Source organism: Arvicola amphibius, chromosome 5, assembly GCF_903992535.2.
Source record: "Arvicola amphibius chromosome 5, mArvAmp1.2, whole genome shotgun sequence".
Lineage (NCBI taxonomy): Eukaryota > Metazoa > Chordata > Mammalia > Rodentia > Cricetidae > Arvicola > Arvicola amphibius.
Window position 1 is genome coordinate 30,642,807 of NC_052051.1, and position 19,718 is coordinate 30,662,524.

At 43.9% G+C, this 19,718-nt stretch overlaps 1 protein-coding gene across 1 annotated transcript in view; it reads right to left on the reverse strand.

Moving 5' to 3' along the window:
* The window catches only part of Cfap61 (cilia and flagella associated protein 61), a 273,757-nt gene that overhangs the window by 35,788 nt on the left and 218,251 nt on the right, over positions 1-19,718 (reverse strand). Inside the window, exon 25 of the mRNA XM_042055131.1 lies at positions 14,677-14,882. Within this exon, the coding sequence (XP_041911065.1) occupies positions 14,677-14,882 (206 nt within the window). The remainder of the gene's footprint in view (positions 1-14,676; positions 14,883-19,718) is intronic.

Sequence of the window (19,718 nt, forward strand, 5' to 3'; positions counted from 1 at the left end):
GCTGATCCTAATGGCTGGTCGTTTGCACGATGTAAAACGTGTTCCTCTGGTCCTGCACGCAGGACAAGACAGAGCTGGGAAACTGGTTCAGAACTCTCCATGCCACTGTCTTGGCAGCAGCCCATGGCAAGCTTGGCCAGTCTCTCATCTCTAAGATGGATATGATGGGCTATAGCCAGGATCCTCCGAGCACATGGGTTCCCAGAGAGAGGAAGCTGTACCAATCAGGACCTTGTTCTAGGGTCTTGGGGACAAACAGATTCTGCTCACTTCACATCTGAAATCTGGGTACTGGGACCAGGCCTAGGTTCTATGTTGTATTACCTAGGGGTTCTATATTTTATTAGACACGGGTTCTGTATTCTACTTGGCTTCTAAAAATGTTTTCCTATAAAAACTTAGATTGCTTTTAGAATGGAACATTTTAAAGATTGAGTCTACATGTACAAAATAATCTCCCCATAGAAGCCCACAAAGATCCGGGAGGAGAGACCGGGATTAGGACACCCATGACAGTTCCCTGCTGCCCAGTGGATTCAAAGCAGTCTTGTAATTTCTAGTTCACAATACAAAATTTAGGCAGCCGGACCAGATACATCTCATGGCTCAGCAGACTAAGAACAGAATTTCTCCGAGCAAGTGCAATCACAATAGGCTAATCAAGCTGCTTCTTAAAGTTTGGAAACGAGTCATTTATGTTTATGCAGTTTGGTGGCCTTAGGTAGTTGTCTTTTTGGCTATTATTTTAGTTCATAAATAACAGCTGTCAATCACATACGGACAGGTGGGTATCCAATGAGATGGAAGAAGGAACATCTATAGAGGAGCTCAACCCCCATAGCGTAAGTTTCACAATGAAAAGTGATATTAAAAGATGCTCCCATGGACAGGAGTCAGTTTGGAGCAGAGGGTGGCTCTCCGAAACCCCACTTCAAGGCTTGGTATCTGACAACGGGTTGGGACCCTTGGTCATTGAGATCTCATTTGATGAGCAATGGCAGCAGCGTAGGCTTGATCAGCAGGAAAGGTTAGTATGAGACAGAACACTCATTTTACCACCAGGCCAAGTGTCCTTTGTAGAACCTGTAGAATGACCAGTTACCCAGAATGCCCTCCTTCCACACTGTGCTCCCACACGACTGTCTTTCTTTGGCACACGATCTGAGGAGAATTAGTTTTCTGGATGTCCCCACAGAAGAAGGTATGGAGAGGAATGGTCCACTCATTGGGCCTATCAATGAGCACCCATCTCTTAGGAACAATAATGGCATGTGAGGAGTCTGAGGCGCTGGGGTTGGTAGGTGGCCCTGTGGGAAATCTTGTCCTTCCTATGCTGTGTCCGACACCACCCACTACAGTCTATGAATGTTGTCAGTGTAGAGTTGTTTTATCCAAAAGAACTTTCCAGCACCACCCACTACAGTCTATGAATGTTGTTGGTGAATAGCTGTTTTATCCAACAGAACTTTCTGCAATGGCAGAATTTTCCTCTCTTGCACCTTCAATGTGATGATGGTCACTGGCACCACGTGGCTGTTGAGCTTATGAACTATGACTAGTGTGCCCAAGGTGATGAATTTTTTTAATGTGTCTCTGTGGCATAGATGCACATGAATGCAGGTTCCTGTGGAAGCCAGAAGAGGGCATAAGATCCTCTGGAGCTGGAGTTAAGTCGTTTGTGAAGAGCCTGATGAGGGTCCTCGGAGAGAGCAGTGAGAGCTAATAGCCACTGAGCCATATCTGCAGCCCTGGAGCTAAATTTTGGCTATTTTAATACTTGGGGTTGAACCCTGGGCCTTCTGAATGGTGGATAAGCACTCATTACTTAACCACACTCCAAGCCTTAATTATAATTAGGATTTAAGCAACAATTAGCTATTATATTAGATAACACAGCTCTAAAGTATTTGTAATCATTGACAATGTGTAAAAGTTTTCCAAAGCAACATGGACAGGTATATGATAGGTCGATACTAAACACTAGTTCTAGACACACTTTATAATTCTAACAGCTCACAAATCCTAATTTTAATTGATATTCAGAACCAGAGAGAAATATTTGAGCCATCTCTTTTCTATGAACTGCCCTGGGCACCTCCATATACTATCATTCTAAATTTAACACTGGGTTCCTCACTTAATTCTCATAAAGTTTGCTTAATCTATCTGTCTGTCTATCTATCTATCTATCTATCTATCTATCTATCTATCTATCTACCTACCTACCTAACTACCTATCTATTTTTGTGCTTTTAGGTGTTTTTTCCTATATGTAATCTGTGTACCACATGTGCCTGGTGCTCACATAGGCCAGAAGAGGGCATTAAATCCCCTGGAACTGGAGTTACAAATGGCTGTGGGTGCTGAAAATTAAATCCAGGTCCTCTGGAAGATCCTCTCTCTCTCTCTCTCTCTCTCTCTCTCTCTCTCTCTCTCTCTCTCTCTCTCTCTCTCTCTCTCTCTCTGTCTGTCTTTCTCTCTCCTCTTCATCCCCCAAATTGGGGTTTAACCTGAAGGTCAGAAAAGCAAAACAGCCAGTCACTGGCTTTTACCTCTACTTCGTCCAAAATGGCAATCCTGCCTCCAGGAATCTCAGAACAAGACTGTGACTGAGAGCTGTCTCCTCCCATTTTATACTCCTCTCTAGGGCTGGGATTAAAGGCATGCACCACTACTGCCTGGTTTTTATGGCAAGCTAGTGTGGCTACTGGGATTAAAGGTGTGTGCTATTGTTGTCTGGTCTATAAGGCTGTTTTACTCTTCTGTGTAAAACAATGTGGCTGTTTTACTTTTTCTGATCCTCAGGCAAGTTTTATTTATTAAAATACAAATGCAATGCTATTACAGGGAGGAAAAGGTATAGTCATAAAGTTAAGCCAGAGTAGGAACTTAAGGCAGGAGCCTGGAAGAAAGAACCGAAGCAGAGACCATGGATGTATAACAAGGGCAATGGTGGCTGTCTAGGGGATTGCCAATTTTGTTCCCTGGCAAGAAGGACTGAACAACCACCAAAGATAAGTCCAAGCTCCAGAGCAGAGAAAAGTAACAGCCTTACACATTCTGGGTGGGAGAAGCCTAGGTCTGGAAGCCTGCTAAACAATGATGGTGTGGTGCTCTAGAGGGCCCTTGGGTCCTCCCCTTCCTTGTCTAGGTACCCACCTTTCCGCCGCTTCTCCTTGCACAGTATTCTGGGAGCAGGAAGCTTCCTCTCAGGGAGCCTGCCCTAGCTCTCCTCAACTACTTACGTTCTTCTCACCGTGCTGCTTACTGCGTACTCCTCATGGCTTGCTCAGCCTACCTCCCAGGACTTCCTGCCCAGGGGTAGTACTTCCCCGAGTGGGCTGAGCCATCCCACTGTCCCTAGAGAGGATATAGCCGTGCATCAGAGTAGCCTACCCTGATGTGGTGAAAGAGCAACCTTCTTAACCTCTAAGCCACGTCTCTAGTCCATCACTGAATTCTTCACAAGTTTTGTGCCTCCACAATCCTTTAGAACTTCCCCATCACCCATTTTCTTCTGTCCTGTGCAATGGGGAAATTATTATGGATTAGATCTCTGTTGCAGAGAGGAAATTTATTAGACGTCAGATCTCTATAGTGTATAGATGAGAAAACGGGTGTTCAGTGAGGGTAGCAGCTTGTCCAAGTCCACAAAGGTAATTGGCAACCATGCAGAATCAAACCTGACTTAGCATCTCGCTGTTACTACTCTGAGGGAAAAGAACTAATGGTTTCCTTTCACATGGGAGTTTCAGGCCAAACTCTCTCTGCATGTCCAGTTATTTCTCGAGATCCCTGGGGAATTCGGTGTTCTGTCAGGATACTAAAATTCACTGGCGCTCAAGAAATATGCACCCCGAACTGACATAACATCTCCATAGAACCTGCATTCTCCTCTGTGTGTAAGTGTGTGTTCACGGAGGCGTGTACACCCATGTTTAAATGGGCATGCATCTATATGCCCAGGTGTATGAAGGCCAGAGGTTGAAATCGTGTGTCTTCCTTGGTCCCTCTTGGTTTTATTTTTTTGAGACACAATCTCTCATTAAACCTGGGGCTCATCTATTCCACTAGGTTAGCCAGCCAACGTGGTCCAGGAATCCAGCTGCCTTTACTTCCTTGGCCCTGGGATTTACAGACACGGCTGCCTTGCCCACTTTGACATGGGTTCTGGGGATCTGCACTCTGATCCTTCTTCTTACCTGGCCATCTCCCCACCCAATCCTCTCTCATACTCAGGATCATCTCTAGATTACTTCCTCAGAACAGTCAAGATGCTATGCAAATAGTTACTCCATATTGTTTAGAGAATGTTTGCACATGCTCAGTAGAGATTCAACATCCCTGCCCTGCCCCCAGTATCTTAGCTCGGCAGTAAGTTGAATCTGCGGATGAAGAAGCCGTTGTAGTGGAGGGATACCTGCACACAAGTGAGCAGCATGGTAGTGACAGGGGCAGGTGGCAGCTGTGGGCAGGGAGCCATGAGCAACTTAAAAGGAGCAACAGTGGCCTTGCTATAGGGAATTTGTTTTTATAAAGCTTGGTGGAAAGTTTGTTTTTTTTTTTTTTTTGAGAATGTGGCATATGTAATTTAACACCCACACATGTCAGTTACGTCTCACACTTTGAGATTACCCCATGTTCAGTACACGTGCCAGCATTGTCTTCTGGAATACAGAACCATCCCTGGGCTGTCTAAATCATCTCTACTCGGCATTAGTATGTGACTTAAAACACACATTTCCATTTAAATAATAAAAGCATGTTTTTTTTATAGCAGAGAGGATGCAGGCAAGTTATTTTAAGATGTAACAATGCCTGCTTGGAAAGGACAGTAGAAAAGTCTATAGACATTCATACTATATGAATGAAAGAGGGTGGAGAAATGGTGGTGAGGGCTCATTTGCCAATACACCTGAGCCCTGCCCTTTCAGATTGGTGCTGACTATTCCTCAGTCTGTGTGTTAATTCCTTGTGTTCTTGTATTCTTACTGATAACATAAAAAATCTTGGACGTTATTCGGGATGTTCATTTCTTTCACGGTACTCTCCTCTGGCCAACACAAACTTGGAATACTTGTTGACTCTGAGAAACTCGAGAGGGAAGGGGAAGGAAGACCTTACAGAACGGGGACAGAGAACAAATGTGATGTGGGAGGGGGGCAAGAGAAGAACGGGGAAGAAAGTTTAAGTAGGAAGAGGGACAGGAATGTAGGGCAAGGACAATAAATATGAGAGATCTTTGAAGAGTCACATGGAAACCTACTATTTCATAGCATGAAATAGTAACATATATGTATAACATATGTATATAACACACACACATATATCATATAAAAGAGTTTAATGGAATTACTCTACACAAAGGCCTCATCCCAGAAACCATAGGTTTCCAAATAAAGTCCGGTGCGAGGTGTGGGGTACCTCCCTTCAAAGAGTAGAGATTGCAACTGTAAAGTTCTCAATATAAATGGGATATCTATATCACATCCGTCCCTCCAAGGCTCAGGGACCATCACAGAAGAGGCGGCAGAAAGGATTCTAAGAGCCAGAAGTTGAAGAGGACCAGAGAAAAACTATCTTCTGGGCATGACCCGGAGCAGCTGTGGTTTTCTGCACATGAGCCAGACAGTCAACGGTCCAGCCTGGGGCAGGGAGTCACTCCAGAGTCCTAAGGAGATGTGGATGGCTTTAGGAGAGAGAGAGAGAGAGAGAGAGAGAGAGAGAGAGAGAGAGAGAGAGAGAGAGAGAGAGAGAGAGAGAGAGAGAGAGAGAGCGCGCAGGGGGGAAGGCTTGGATTCGGGTCATCGAGCTTGCACCATCAGGAGCCGAGCATCTTTGCCTGTGGAGTCATTGCACCCGTCCAAGACCTCACCTCCTGAAAGTTCTATCAAGTTCTATCACCTCAAAAGCCATTAGCATCTGGGCCCTTCAGGGAACATTACAGATAGAAATTATGGCAGAAGAACAGAAATACACCATGGAACATGAGAATGCTCCTGTAATTTTTGTTTGTAGAAAGAAGCCAAGAAAGTAGTTAGGCTAAGTAGTTAGATTTTGAAAAGTCTGGGGAGATGGGTACCTGGAATTTAGTATTCAAGTTACTACTGAACATTCAAGTTACTACCGAACACAGCACGAGGCTACTGAGTATGGACAAAAGAAAAAAGGAAGAGAGAGAGGGGGGGGGGGATTTCCAGACATAAGAGCATGACTCTGATTGCAGTGTAATAAATAATTAGGGGACTGAGTGGGACCATTGCATCCTTCTTTGCAGTTGCAAAGAGAGAGAAAGAGCACAAGGTGGCTTTCCTAAGGGTGCAACTTCTGGAGCCTGACAGTTCAGAAAGGTAATGGCAGCCTTTTAAAGGGCCTGCTCAGGCTCCATTTAGAATATTGTGCACCGCAGCACTTACCCGCTAAAAGTAGGCTGTGGAGTGTTCGGGAAGTGTGCGGGAGGATGGCGGTGCTCGCGGGAGGAGAGGCCTTCAGGGCGCTTTGAGAGCTGAGATGTTAAGATGTGAAAGGAGGTGATTTAGTCAAGGCTATGAGTATCTGACGGGCTCCTACAATGAAGCTGGGGCAAGACCTATTCAGACTGAGAGGACAAAGGATGCCATGGACTGCTAATTAAGGCTAAGGGGCGGGGGAGTCGGCAGGCATGACCTTTCTTTTGCAGGGTCATCCTTAAGTGAGGCTAAAAAGAAGATGAGGCAGAGTTAAGAAAGCAGAAAAAGAATATGAATGCCTTGTTAAAATCGGTGACAAGCCGAGTGTCTCAGCAAACTGCCTCAGCCAACCCTCTCTCTACCCACTCCTCCCAGCAAGCATTGTCCTTGAGGTTCCTGTCACCTCCAGCGTCCTGGGAAGGAGGAGCAGACCCAGTGGGGAAGAAGGTCCTGTTTACTGTAAACCCATCAAGGGACTCAGAGACCAGCAGGCTTGAGAGTATATACGTGTGTGTGTGTGTGTGTGTGTGTGTGCGTGCCTGTGTGTGTGTTTGTGTACATATGTATACACACCTGAGGTCTCAGCTATACAAATGCTTTGGAGCGAAGATTGGGAAAGGGCAGATTTTAGTGACATATTTATTATATGACTTTACAGTGGTAGTTGATTGAGAAAGGAACAAATGATTTTAGAAAATAAAGTCTCTCTTATTTTTCCAAAGCGGTAAATCAATCAATCAATCGAACGTCTGGCCTTCCCATGGCAGAGTGGTGAGTGAACGTTCTCCCCTGTCCCAGTGGCAAATAAGTTCCCTGCCTGTGTCTCTTTCTCCCTCTCTCACCCAGTGGGTGAGACAGTTCTCTCTCTCACACACGCACCAGTGGTGGTGAATTATGCCAGTGGTTTGTACTGGCACTGTGAGCTAGAAACAGAGATGGAAACACGGACAGATCTGAGCCGACCTGGGCTGCAGAACCTCCGCTGCTGTGGTCCAGCAGTAGCTGTCTGCTGGGCAGCATTCTAGCTGGCTGCTCAGCTGCCACCCTGTGCTCCCACAAAGCTCCCGGGGGGCATCTCTGAAGTGGGAGAGGAGCCTTCTTGGTTCTCGGCTTATACAAAAACAGAGTCCTGAATATCGTCAGTCCCGCCAGCATGGAGGAAGGTGTTCTCAGTGTGGTGGATGGATGAGCAGGGAGGAAATGCAGCTGTCTTTGAATGAGACGCACGGCTGGAGCTGCCAAGGTCAGGAAAACAATTGGTAATCATATCTTGGCCAAAATCAGCGGAGCCATTCACCCTGCTTGGAAAGGGCCAAGTCAGCCCTGTCTGACAAGAGGCTGGGAGAAGAATGCTGGGCCAAGAATCAGCACCGGGACCTGGCAGCACTTGGTGGCGCTTGAGAGGAATGTGGCCGCAGCTGCATGTGTGTACATGTCTGCCAAGGCATGGTGGGATCCTCGGGGCCTCACTTGCAAATGCGTGGCCAGCATCTTCCTGCCCCCTGCCTCTTTCTGACAGCTGTCAGTCGGCACTGCCTGCTATCAAGTACTGTCCACTCTTATTTGGCCATCGTGAACATTCACTCTTAACCAATCAAATTAACTTTTATAATTATTACCATCATCAGATAACAGCTGTGCCCTGACTAGAGGCCTCATGCTCACCAGGGCTGTTTCAGAGCGAAACAAATTAGCCGGGGCTTTGAATTTGGCTAAATGTGAAAACATTTCTTTCTCTTTTTTTCCCCCACATTAGATTCTTAGCATCTCATTTACCACTGAATAGGTCTTGTTTTAAACCAGAAAAAAAAAAAAAAAGATTCTCCTGGAACTCAGATGTTTTAAGGATAGCGGACTGACAACAGTTTCTCTGATGCATGAGCTAAAAAGAAAATAAATTTCCCTTTTAAACACCTGTGGTTTTACTCCTACTGATGGACAAGTGAATTCCACAAAATTATTAAATAAAAAACACCTGCATTAAATTATGTCATTGCTCCTGTGACCTAACAGATATCCACAGAACAGTCTATCCAGACACTATAGGATACATACGTTTCTCTGTAGCCCATTGAACTCTCTCTGCAATAATTCATGTTGGAGGGCACAAAACAGATTTTAAAAAATAAAGAAATTCAAATAATTCCTCATCTTTTGCCTGAGCGCAGTGTGATAAAAGTTGAAATCAAGAGTGAGAGAAGCTACAGAGCAGACACTGACTCACAGAGACTGGACGCTACACCACTGGATGCTGAATGAGTTCATCAAAGAAATTTTTAAAAAAAAAAATCCCAGAATTGAATAAAAATGAAAGCACAACATAACAAAACCCACAGGATACAACGCAAACAATCCTAAAGGGAAGTTTATAGCCATAGTATTTGTGTTCCAAAGCAAGAGCGACGGCAGATAACTAAAAATGCATCTTAAGCCTTGGGAAAAACAACAAGCCAAACCCCAAATCCAAAGTTGGAAATAGATATGATCAAGTCAGAAATGAAGGAACCAGAAACAGCAAGAGTACAAAGAATCAATGAGGGAAAGAGCTGGTGATCGGAAAAGGTAAACAAGATCAACAAACCTATAGCCAGCTATCCAAATAGGGAAGACCCGTATTAGCAAATAAGACCAGAAAAAGGAGACTTCACTGCCATGCCCATTACATGACTTCCAAGGACTTGAACTTGCCTGGAGACAGGGAGGAACCGAAGAAAAACGAAAAATAGACACACAGAAAAGTGGGGTCTGGTAGACTGGGCTCTCTGATGGAGAAACCTCAGAACTCCAGAGCTCCGTGTGTTTACTCGATTGAACTGAACAGGAAGGTGGAGTGACTGCATACGGATAAACAAGCAGGCAGAGTTTATGGTAGACAGCTGAATTAAGGACGGAGGTTCAGCTAATCTCAGGAGGAGCAGGCTCTGTAGGTGAGTAGTCTTCAGACTCTCACCATCCAGAGGGCAGTGGGGTGAAAACTATGGGTTTTGTTTTTGTTTTATTTTTTTGTTTTCACATACACTGTCAGCATTCACACACAGGCCAGCAGAACAAGCCTTGCCATTTCCCTCTGAGTCTCATCCCTGGAGAGAAGGCTTTGCTGTAGCTCATGGGCCTAGATCAACAACACACATTGACACAGGACTTCACTCGGTGCTTTCTCTGACCCCAGTACAGCACAACACAAACAGTGAAATTCAGAAAATCATTAGGTTATACATTTAAACTTATATTTGATTAAATTGGAAAAAAATATTTTCAAAATGGATAAAGTTCTGAATGCATGTGGCCCACTGTCTTCTATTGCCGTGAAGAGACACCATGGCCATGGAAACTCTTATAAAGGAAAACATTTAATTGGGGTGGCTTACATTTTCAGAGGTTTAGTCCATTATCCTCATGGCAGGATACAGTGGCATGTAGATAGACATGGTGGTGGAGAGATAACTGAGTTCTTCATCTTGTAGGCAACAGGCAGTGAACTGAGACACTGGGCAGTATCTTAAGCATATTATGAGACCTCAAAGCCCACCTCCACAGTGACACACTTCCTCCAACAAGATCATACATACTCCAACATCTCCAATAGTGCCACTCTTTGGGGGCCCTTTTCTTTCAAACCACCGTACCTACCAAAATTTAATTAAGGTAAGCAAACAATTTAACACATTTATAACAAGCAGCAAGACTGAAAGAGCAATGCAAAATTTTTCATCTAAAAATGGCCAGGCCTTCGCTGCTAAAGAAGAAACAACCTTTAAAGAAGAAGCAACACTAGTGCTTCTCAGACTATTTAATAAAACATAAATGGAAGGAACACTACAAAATTTTCTTACCTAGCCTGTATTACTCTGACACCAAAAACCACTTAAAAGATCCAACAACAACCAAACATGATAGGCCAATAACAAAGATGCAAACATTCTTAATAAAATCCTTAAAAAAATTCAACAATGCATCAAAAGATCATTCACCATGACCAAGTTGACTTTGTTCCAGAGATGTAGGGATCGTTCAACATTCATAAATAAAAAAAACAAACAAAAAGCATTTACAAATCAATAAATGTAATGCATCACATAAATGGGCCCAGGAAAGAAATCACATTACCATCTCAACAGACAAAGAAAAAGCTTTAGACAAATCTCAACATCCCATCATGATGAAAGCCCTGAAGAAACTAGAAACAGAAGAAATGTATCTCAACATACTCAGGCTTTATACAACAAAATCTATCATCAACACTAAGCCAAATGGGGAAAAGTTCAAAGCATTTCCACTAAAACTGGGAACAAGAGTATCCACTTCCCCATTATTATTCAATATAATAATCAAAGTATTAATTTGAGAAAATAAGACAAGAGAATGAAATAAAAAGAAAACAAATAGGAAAGAAAGAAGTCAAAGCATCTTTATTCGTAAATATAATTCTACAGATTAGAGAGTCTAAACTTCTTAGATTTGATAAAAGCTGTCGGCAAGAGGTGGGACAAAAAAATTATCACAGCACAGTCAGTAGCCTTTCCACATACAATTAAGAGACATGCTGAGAACAAAACCAAGAAAATTACCCCATTGACAATTGCCTCACATTAAAGACAACCAACAAAAATTTAGACTAGACCTATCCAAGTAAGTGAAAAGCTCTATAACGAAAACTTTCAGACACCAAGGAAAGAACTGGAGAAGACACCAGAGATGGAAAGAGCTCCCCGTACCATGGATTGTTAAGACCAAGCACTGTGAAAATATAGCCAAGAGTAATCTACTGATGTGGAATTCCCCTCTGTGTGCTATGAATACATTTTATGACCATTGGTTATTACCAATAAAGAAGCTGCTTTGGCCTATAGCAAGGCAGAATATAACTATGTGGGAAAACTGAACTGAATGCAGGGAGAAAGGCAGCCTCAGGCAGATGACATATAGCTGCCAAAGGAGAAAGATGCCAGAACCTTATTGGTAAGCTGCGGCCTCGTGGTGATACACAGATAAATAGAAATGGGTTCATTTAAGATATAAGAGCTAGCTAGGAATACACCTGAGTTGTTGGCCAAACACTGTTGTAATTAATATAGTTTGGTGTGAAAAATCTAAAAATATCTATAGGTGGATTATTTTTTTTAATTAATGAAGGACTTCAGGAAATTTACAGGACACAGACCTATAAAAAATTAAGGCATCCCTTTCTATCATCAACAGTCAATAAGAGTGATGCTTCGAAATTAATTAATTAATTATTATTATGAAAGAGAGAACACACAAACGTGCAAGCATGATGGGTGTATATTATAGCACACACGTGGAGGTCAGAGAGCAACTTTGTAGAGTTGATTCTATCCTACCTTTATGCAGTTACCTTGGCTTGAACTCAGGTCATCAGGCTTACACAGCAAGTTTTTTACTCTCATTGGCCCAAGAAAATGACGCTAATAGCAGCAATCAAATTATACAATACCAGGCCTGGAGAGATGGCTCTGTGGTCATGAGCACTGACTGCTCTTCCAGAGGACCCGGGTTCCATTCCCAGCACCCACATGGCAGCTCATAAGTGTGTATAAACCCAGTTCCTGTGTGATCTGACACCTGAACACCATTGCACGTAAAATAAAGTTAAACAAATCATAAAAAATTCTTTAAAAAGTTATACAATACCCTGGGATCCTGTCAGATAAAAGCTGGGCAAGTCATTTATGAAGACAATTATATAATTTTATTGAGAGCCATGAGAGATGATCTAAATAAACTGATGCTTACCCCTAATTTATAATGTTATAATCTGTATCCAAAAGGTCAATTCTTGCCCTAATTAAGCAAGAATTTAATGCACTGTCCACTAAATCCACTGGATATTTCATGGAACATGGTGGGTTTATTATAAAACTTTTGGGAAAGTAAAAAGACAAAAATATCCAAAATATCCTTGAAGAAGGTATTAAGATATTACATTAAATTAAGAATACATATTAACTGCCACTATATAGAAAAGAGTGGTTTCAAAGCAATAGAAGAAACATTTAAGCTATGTGACCAACACAAGTTTGCATGCAGAATATATCAGTCCTTTTGGGCACTTTAAAGAGTAGAACCCTTAAGATCACAAGGTACTGTCATAAATGTCCTATCAACAAATTAAAAGGCACTTAGCTGTATCAGTCATCAGAGAAGGATATAGAAAATCAAGAAGATACATTTGCATATGACCAGACTGGTCTAATTTTAAAGTCTGAACATAACCAGTGTATGATGGACAGACAAGAACTACCATGCATGGTTGTGTAGACAGACTAATTTGGGAAAGTTTAGGGACAGATTGCAAAGGCTATGCATCTACAGGGCTGTGACTCTTAGAGACATTCTCCACATGAAGTATGCTCTTGGTGGCCACAGAAGTGTTTGTAACAGCACAGAGAACTTAAGACAACAACCAGCAGGAAAATTCATGAATCAATAGTGACAGCTAAGCAGTGGAGGACTACAGTTGTCTGTGCGGTTGAAAACACTTCTGGGAATCAAGGGCGCTCAAATTCTGTTTTATAGACTGTGTGAGGTACTACTGCCTCTGACACCATCTTGTTTTATGGATAGAAAAAAGGTCTTCCCACCTTGCTAAGCAGCAGCTGCCTTTGGAAGTGGCTTTCTACTGTAAAATGGCATGCCTTCCTCAAGGCATCCTAAATAATAAGAGACTTTTCTGTGCTATGATACTAGGACCAGCATCAAAGATGACAATTTTCGCAGGACTGATCTAAGATTTGATGCATTTTCCACCAATTGCAGTGTTTTTTTTTTTTCATGGAACTTGACATGTCTAAAATAAAACTTGCTATAAAGTTTTTATTCTACAAATCTTTCACTCGCTTGGTTGGAGGTATCCCAAGATATATATATATATATATATATATATATATATATATATATATATATATATGCTGTGAAAGGTATTGTTTCCCAGATTTCTATCTCATTCTGTCATTTTGTGTATTGGAAGGCTACTGATTTTTGTGTGTTAATTTTATATTCTGCTACTTTGATAAAAGTGTTTATCAGCTGTAGAATTTTCCTGGTGGAATTTTTAAGGTCATTTATGTATACAATTGTATCATCTGCAAACAGAAGGTACTTTGACTTCTTCCTGTCTTATTTTTATCCCCGTAATATCCTCCAGTTGCCTTATTGCTGAATCTCAGAGTTCAAGTACTGTATGCAATAGGCATGGAGAGAATGAACATCCCTGCCTTACTGCTGATTTTAGAGGAAATGCCTTGTGCTTCTCTTCATTAGGTTGATGTTGACTGTGGGCTTGCCGTAGATCGCCTCTGTGTGGTTGAAGTATGCTCCTCATTTCCCTGATCTCTCCAGGACTTTTATCATGAAGAGGTGTTGGATTTTGTCAGAGGCCTTTTTCTACACCTAATGAGATGATCATGTGGTCTTTGTCTTTCAGTCTGTTTATATGGTGGATTACATTTATCAATTTACATTTGTTGAACCATCTCTGCATCTCTGAGATAAAGCCTATTTGATCATGGAGGATGGTCTTTTGGATGTGTTCTTAGATTTGGTTTGTAAGTATTTTACTGATAATGTTCATAAGGGATATTGGTCTGCAATTCTCTTTCTTTGCTAGGTTTTTGTGTATTTAGGTATTGGTGTAACTGTGTAAAAGAACTATGTGACCTTGTATCTGTGCAAGCTTGTAAAAGAGCTGAAAATGACTACAGTGTAGATTGCCAGGACAGAAATTTTCTTCCTGATATCCTTGATAAACAGTTATCCACATGTTGGAAGGAAAAGGGATAGGATGGTAAGCAGCCTGTCTAGTAATACAGAATTTCTAATGGAACCAGATTCTTCCACATCCTGACCTTCAACCTTTCTTTTAGGTTTGGACTGCTGCTCTCAGCAGCCCCAGGTGGAAAGGGACTTGAGCATCACCTCACTTCACACTTTCATGACATCAGCATCATGTCTAGTTGCCTCTGAGCTCCAGCCCAGGCCCAGTTATGAACACATTTGAGTTCACGTACTTCCTCAAGTGAACCTTTGCTCTCCAGCCAATGCTAGAGGTCTGACATCCATTATTCTGTGACAAAGCCCCCTCAGCCACGCCAGCCTCTCTCAGTGATTCCAAGTCCTTTCTCAGGTGCATGGTGACACACATTCCTCCAGTGCGAAACACCATGTGTAACCATAATGTACCCACAGTCGGAGTCTGTGTCCAGCTTACCTGTAGAGATCTGGAATTAGCTTGTCATCAAAACGAATGCACAGGTTGTTGAGGACTTGCTCATGCTGACCAAACAAGCGGATGTAGTTGGAGACTGGGAAGGGCTCCTTTGAAAGGCACGTGATGGCCTCCACCAACTTATGCTTGCTCATGTACAGTCGGAAATATGTCCCATCATTCGCCTTGCCGGTAATTATTTCTGAACCCTGGGTGAGAAGGAGAAATGGATCAGGAAAACAGTATCCAAAACATTCCTCGACTTTGGGAACTTAGTGATGTTTTAATGTTTCACATACAATAGACAAGTTCTATCTTGTTGCAAATGACAGCTATTGACCAGACACAAAGGAAGACAGCGGTGCACGGGAAATGACATTTTTCATGACCAAAATGTTCCTCGGCACACTTTCAGTTGTCATCACATTGTTCTACGCTTTTAAATCAGTTGCTAGGTGACAACCAACTCTATTGCTCAATATCTCACCCAGTAAAGGAACTGAGTCCTTTTCGATGATGGGTATGAAGTGTCAAATTTCACAGAACCATTCTGAAAACAAGATCTTGATCAACGTGATCATGAGGAATTCTAGTTGTTTTAAAGAATACTTAAACAAATAAAAGGTGAAAACCTAGTGGTTAGGCTTGGGAAGGAGGGTGGACAATGACAGCTGGGACACTGATAATTCAGTTCCCAGGAGAAAGGTTGTGGACCACAGCCTACACCCCAGAGAGTCTGTGAACGACCTTTCTCAGGACACAGCCTACACCCCAGACAGTCTGGGGGTGACCTTTTTCAGGCTACAGTGTACATCCCATACCTTCTGTGGGTGACCTTTCTCAGGCCATAGCATATACCCCATACCATCCGTGGGTGACCTTTCAGTTTATAAGTTGTTCAAGGTGTGGATTTTGCCCCTTGGAAACTGATTAAAACTGCCCCAGGAACCAGACGGTGAAGAAGGGCTCTCTAATAATCCCATGTCACGATTACCTTTTCTATTTCAGCCCTAAAAGCTACCGACTCCTCACTGGGGCTCTGCTCCCTGTTGGGCTCAGTAGACAAACACAGGTTGTGTTGGTGGAGGCTGAATTTTTACTTTGCCCCAAGACTCTGGATTTAGTTCACTACAACACCAATAATGCTCTGCTGAGTGCAGATGGAGCTAAGCTTTCGCGTTGCACTTGAATGTGGCATTTATAAAGCAAAGGCAAATTCAACTTGTCTAATCCCAAATGTTTACTTAGTCCTGGGTCCACCTGAGGGCTTCATCTAAACATGGACACACAGCATGATGGTTAATGTGCCTGTCAATTCACCAGGATCTGACCCCACCTAGGAGACAAGCCTCAGCACACCTGTGAGACATCCCTTATACTAGGTTGGCATCTGGGAGGAATCATCTTGATTGGGTCACATGAGGTGCTGAGACCCACCCTAAAAGTAAGCAGCCCCGGTCCTTGGGCTGGGGTCCTGGGAGGCACAGAAAGGAGAAGGTGAGCGGAATAAGAGCATTGAGTGCTCTCTGCTTCCTGACCGGGGGCACCATGTGACCAGCTGCCCAAGTTCCTGCCAGAATGACTCCTGACACAGCAGATTATACCTTTGAACTTTGACCTAAAATAAACCCCATTTCTCCCTTAAGTTACTCTCATCAGGGCATTTTATGACAGCAGCAGGAAAAGCAACCAAACTGCAAGGTTTAACTTTTTAGCTAAGCTGAGGTGACTGGTGGGCATCGTGGGATCACGACAAGACTCTAGGCCAACTTCAATACAGTGGCAGACTGGGTATTTAGGTGTGGGGATGACAGCAGCTACAACCTTAGAAAGAAGCTGGGCAGTGACGCTTCAAAGAAGAGGTTGGTGGACCAGTGTAAACACATTCATGCTGGCCGGGCGGTGGTGGCGCATGCCTTTAATCCCAGCACTTGGGAGGCAGAGGCAGGCGGATCTCTGTGAGTTCGAGACCAGCCTGGTCTACAAGAGCTAGTTCCAGGACAGGCTCCAAAGCCACAGAGAAACCCTGTCTCGAAAAACCAAAAAAAAAAAAAAAAAAACCACATTCATGCTAAGAGCCTGCGTCCACAGCACATTTTCCATTTTGAAACAAGTAGCGGCAGCATTCCACATTTCTGGTATTGTCATTAAAATTAAAAGTGTGTGTGTGTGTGTGTGTGTGTGTGCGTGTGCGTGTGCGTGTGCGTGTGCGTGTATGTGTGCCTGCGTGCATACATGCCTGAAGGTGTGTGTGGAGGCAAAAGAGTTAACTTTACATATTCTTCAGGAGCCACCAATAAGGGTCTCTTATTGGCCTGGAGCTTTTGGACTGGGCTAGGCTGCCTGGCCAGCAATGCCCGTGGAATTCTCCTGTCTCGGCCTTTGGCACTGGGATTATAATAAGCAAATGTCAACAGGTCCAGTGTTTATATTGGGGTGCTGGTAAAGACTTCAGAAATGCCGGTCTGTGCCTGTGCCACAGGGCGTCTTCTGCTCGCAGTCAAGCTTCCCCTCACCGCCGCGTTTCTCTAGCCCCCACCGGCTCCAGCCAGTGTTTCACTCAGGGGTACTGCCTTGAGTCTGGGCTTTCATTCCCTCTGCCTTGGGTGTGGGCATGTGACATCCACTTCACTCGGACAGCTTGCAATATTAAGCACTCTTTTAGAGCTGGACTACACATGGGTGTGCAGATGGTGACCTCTGCTATACGCCTTTCCCAGATAAGATGCAGACTGGACCACCTTGAGTGGTCCATCGGCAGTTTTGGAGGTAGCCTCCTGACCCCTTGGCAGAAAGGGACAATTTCAGCAGGAAGCTAGAAAGCCACAAGCTAGTGAGTATTGAATGAGAGGTCACTCCTCAGTAGAAGCAGTAGCAATATTCCTAGTAAAGCTGCTTGGGGGGTCCCAGACAGCACCCCCAGAAGCTGCCAGCTTTCCTCTGGGCTCACTGGAGAGCAGGGACAGCAATCCCATAAGGCCTGAGCTGCTGCCTTCTCCTCCTTAATTTTCTATATACTGAGTACAAAAAACAGGGGACCCGGACACCAAAGAAACTAACTTTGTGAGCCACCCAGATGGGCAACGAGAAGGTGGCGTTGCAAGGAGCTTCATTCACCATCCCACATTCAGTTATGGAGGTCTCCTTTGTGTTCTGGGCTCTGTACCCTAGGCTGGGCACTTTAAGGTTGGGGCCATGGCTAGTTACTACAGCAGTGGAGAGGTGACTAACTGCCAAGGAAACCTGGTGGCTTGCTGGCCGGGGACCAGTCAGAGTCTGAGCAGGAAACACTGTCCAATGGCAACCCGCTGCAACCTGTTGTAGTCTTAAGATTTCTTCCAATGACAGGTTTTGCTTTACTTTTTTTCTGACTGAATCTCCGTGGTGTCAGCACAAAACTAAGCAGACCGTGCTCCACAATGACAAGGGCTTGGACAGGCTAGTCAATAAAGAGCCACCCTAGAGAATGTAAGGTCATGCTGGTGACAGATCTTAGCTGTGGAAGGCAACTCGTGTCGATTTTAATGAGCTTTGGCACTGTCTCGGCATGGCTGGGGCGTGGGGTGGGACAGTCTGGAAACTTGGAGTGCGCTGAAATATTGCACATCGCTGTGATGTGATGAAACCCCCATCAACCTGGTTTGCAGTCAGGTTACCCTTGCAGTGCTGCCCATTCCTCCTGTCACTTGCTGCCCATTTATTTTCCCTGATCACACATTCTGGAAAAACGATCCAAAATTCACACCAGGTGGAAGTCATGGGACTAATCAGCCTCAGTGTTTGAGAAAGCGAGTCCCCAGCTCCCATGACAAACACAATTCAGGATCTACTAGCATCCAAGGTGGAATTTGTTGTGACAAATTTCTTTCCTTTGTGGCACACAAGCCAACCAAGCATGTAGGCCAGATCTGTACGTTAGCTCATTCTGGAGGCACCTCCAGTCTTCTCTTCTGTTTGTTGGGTCATTGTAGAAAGCTCATGGATTACTGAAGTGGCTTCCAACTTCTCTGTTCTACTCACCGAGAACTCGAGACGTCTAAGATCCGTCTGGACCACGCGTACTGTAAGAACAGTGATTCAGTTTCCCTGGGGGGAAATACTGTTTGGTGGCCTGCACTCTTTGTCAGATGGCTATATTTAGGTGACTGCCCAGCCATTTTGGCAACAATTTTGCATAAATTAATCCCCGCTCCAAAAGATTGCCATGGAGCCATCCTATATATATTTTTTTCTTAGAAAAATGAAAATGGAAAATAATCTGCTAAGGTCTGCTGCACTAATTAAGAAGGAAGCCCACCTGGCAAATAGTTTAATAACAGCCAGGAGTCCTGTTCAAGGACTGTCATAGCACCAGCCAAAGAATCTGCTGAAGTGGCACTGTCTTTAGAATTCCCGTTATCTGAAAGCCCTTCTGTCTCTTCTGACTTGATGCAGAGAGCACAGGCCGAGGTCGACGCAGGAAGACTCTGGTGTGGTCTCAAATCAAGACCTACACTTCCTGCTCTTGTATGGTTGAGGTTGCTTATCTCTGGTGACAGAAGAAGAGAGACTCTGGTGCTTGGCAGCCAGACACCTGAAGGAGCGTGGAAGCCAGGTGCGACGGCGCTTGACCGCACCCTCCATACCCAAGATTCTGGGTGGAAGACTGCTAGTTTGGGGGCCACCCTTTCAGCTAGATAGAAAGACGCTGTCTAAAAAAAACAAACAACCCACACCTCGCCCTCAGTGGGTGAGGCCAAAGAACGCTAAAAGAAAAAGAAGAAAATAGAATATCCGTGTTTCCCTCTAAAAGGAGGAGGTTTTATTATCACATGGAAGCAGCGTTTACATGAATTTGCACTGTTCACAGGCCACCTGCTGTCCTCCAAGCCGTGTAAGTGATCAGTAATAATTTGCTTTGTACAAATGATCAATAACAAGTCCAGGACCGAAGACAAGAGGGATGACTTATTCCAAGCCTGTGGGAATCAAATGGAAGACCTGGGATCGGGTTCCTGAATTAAGGGGCTAGGGGCCAATGACTAGAGACATTTTGAATCCCCCTT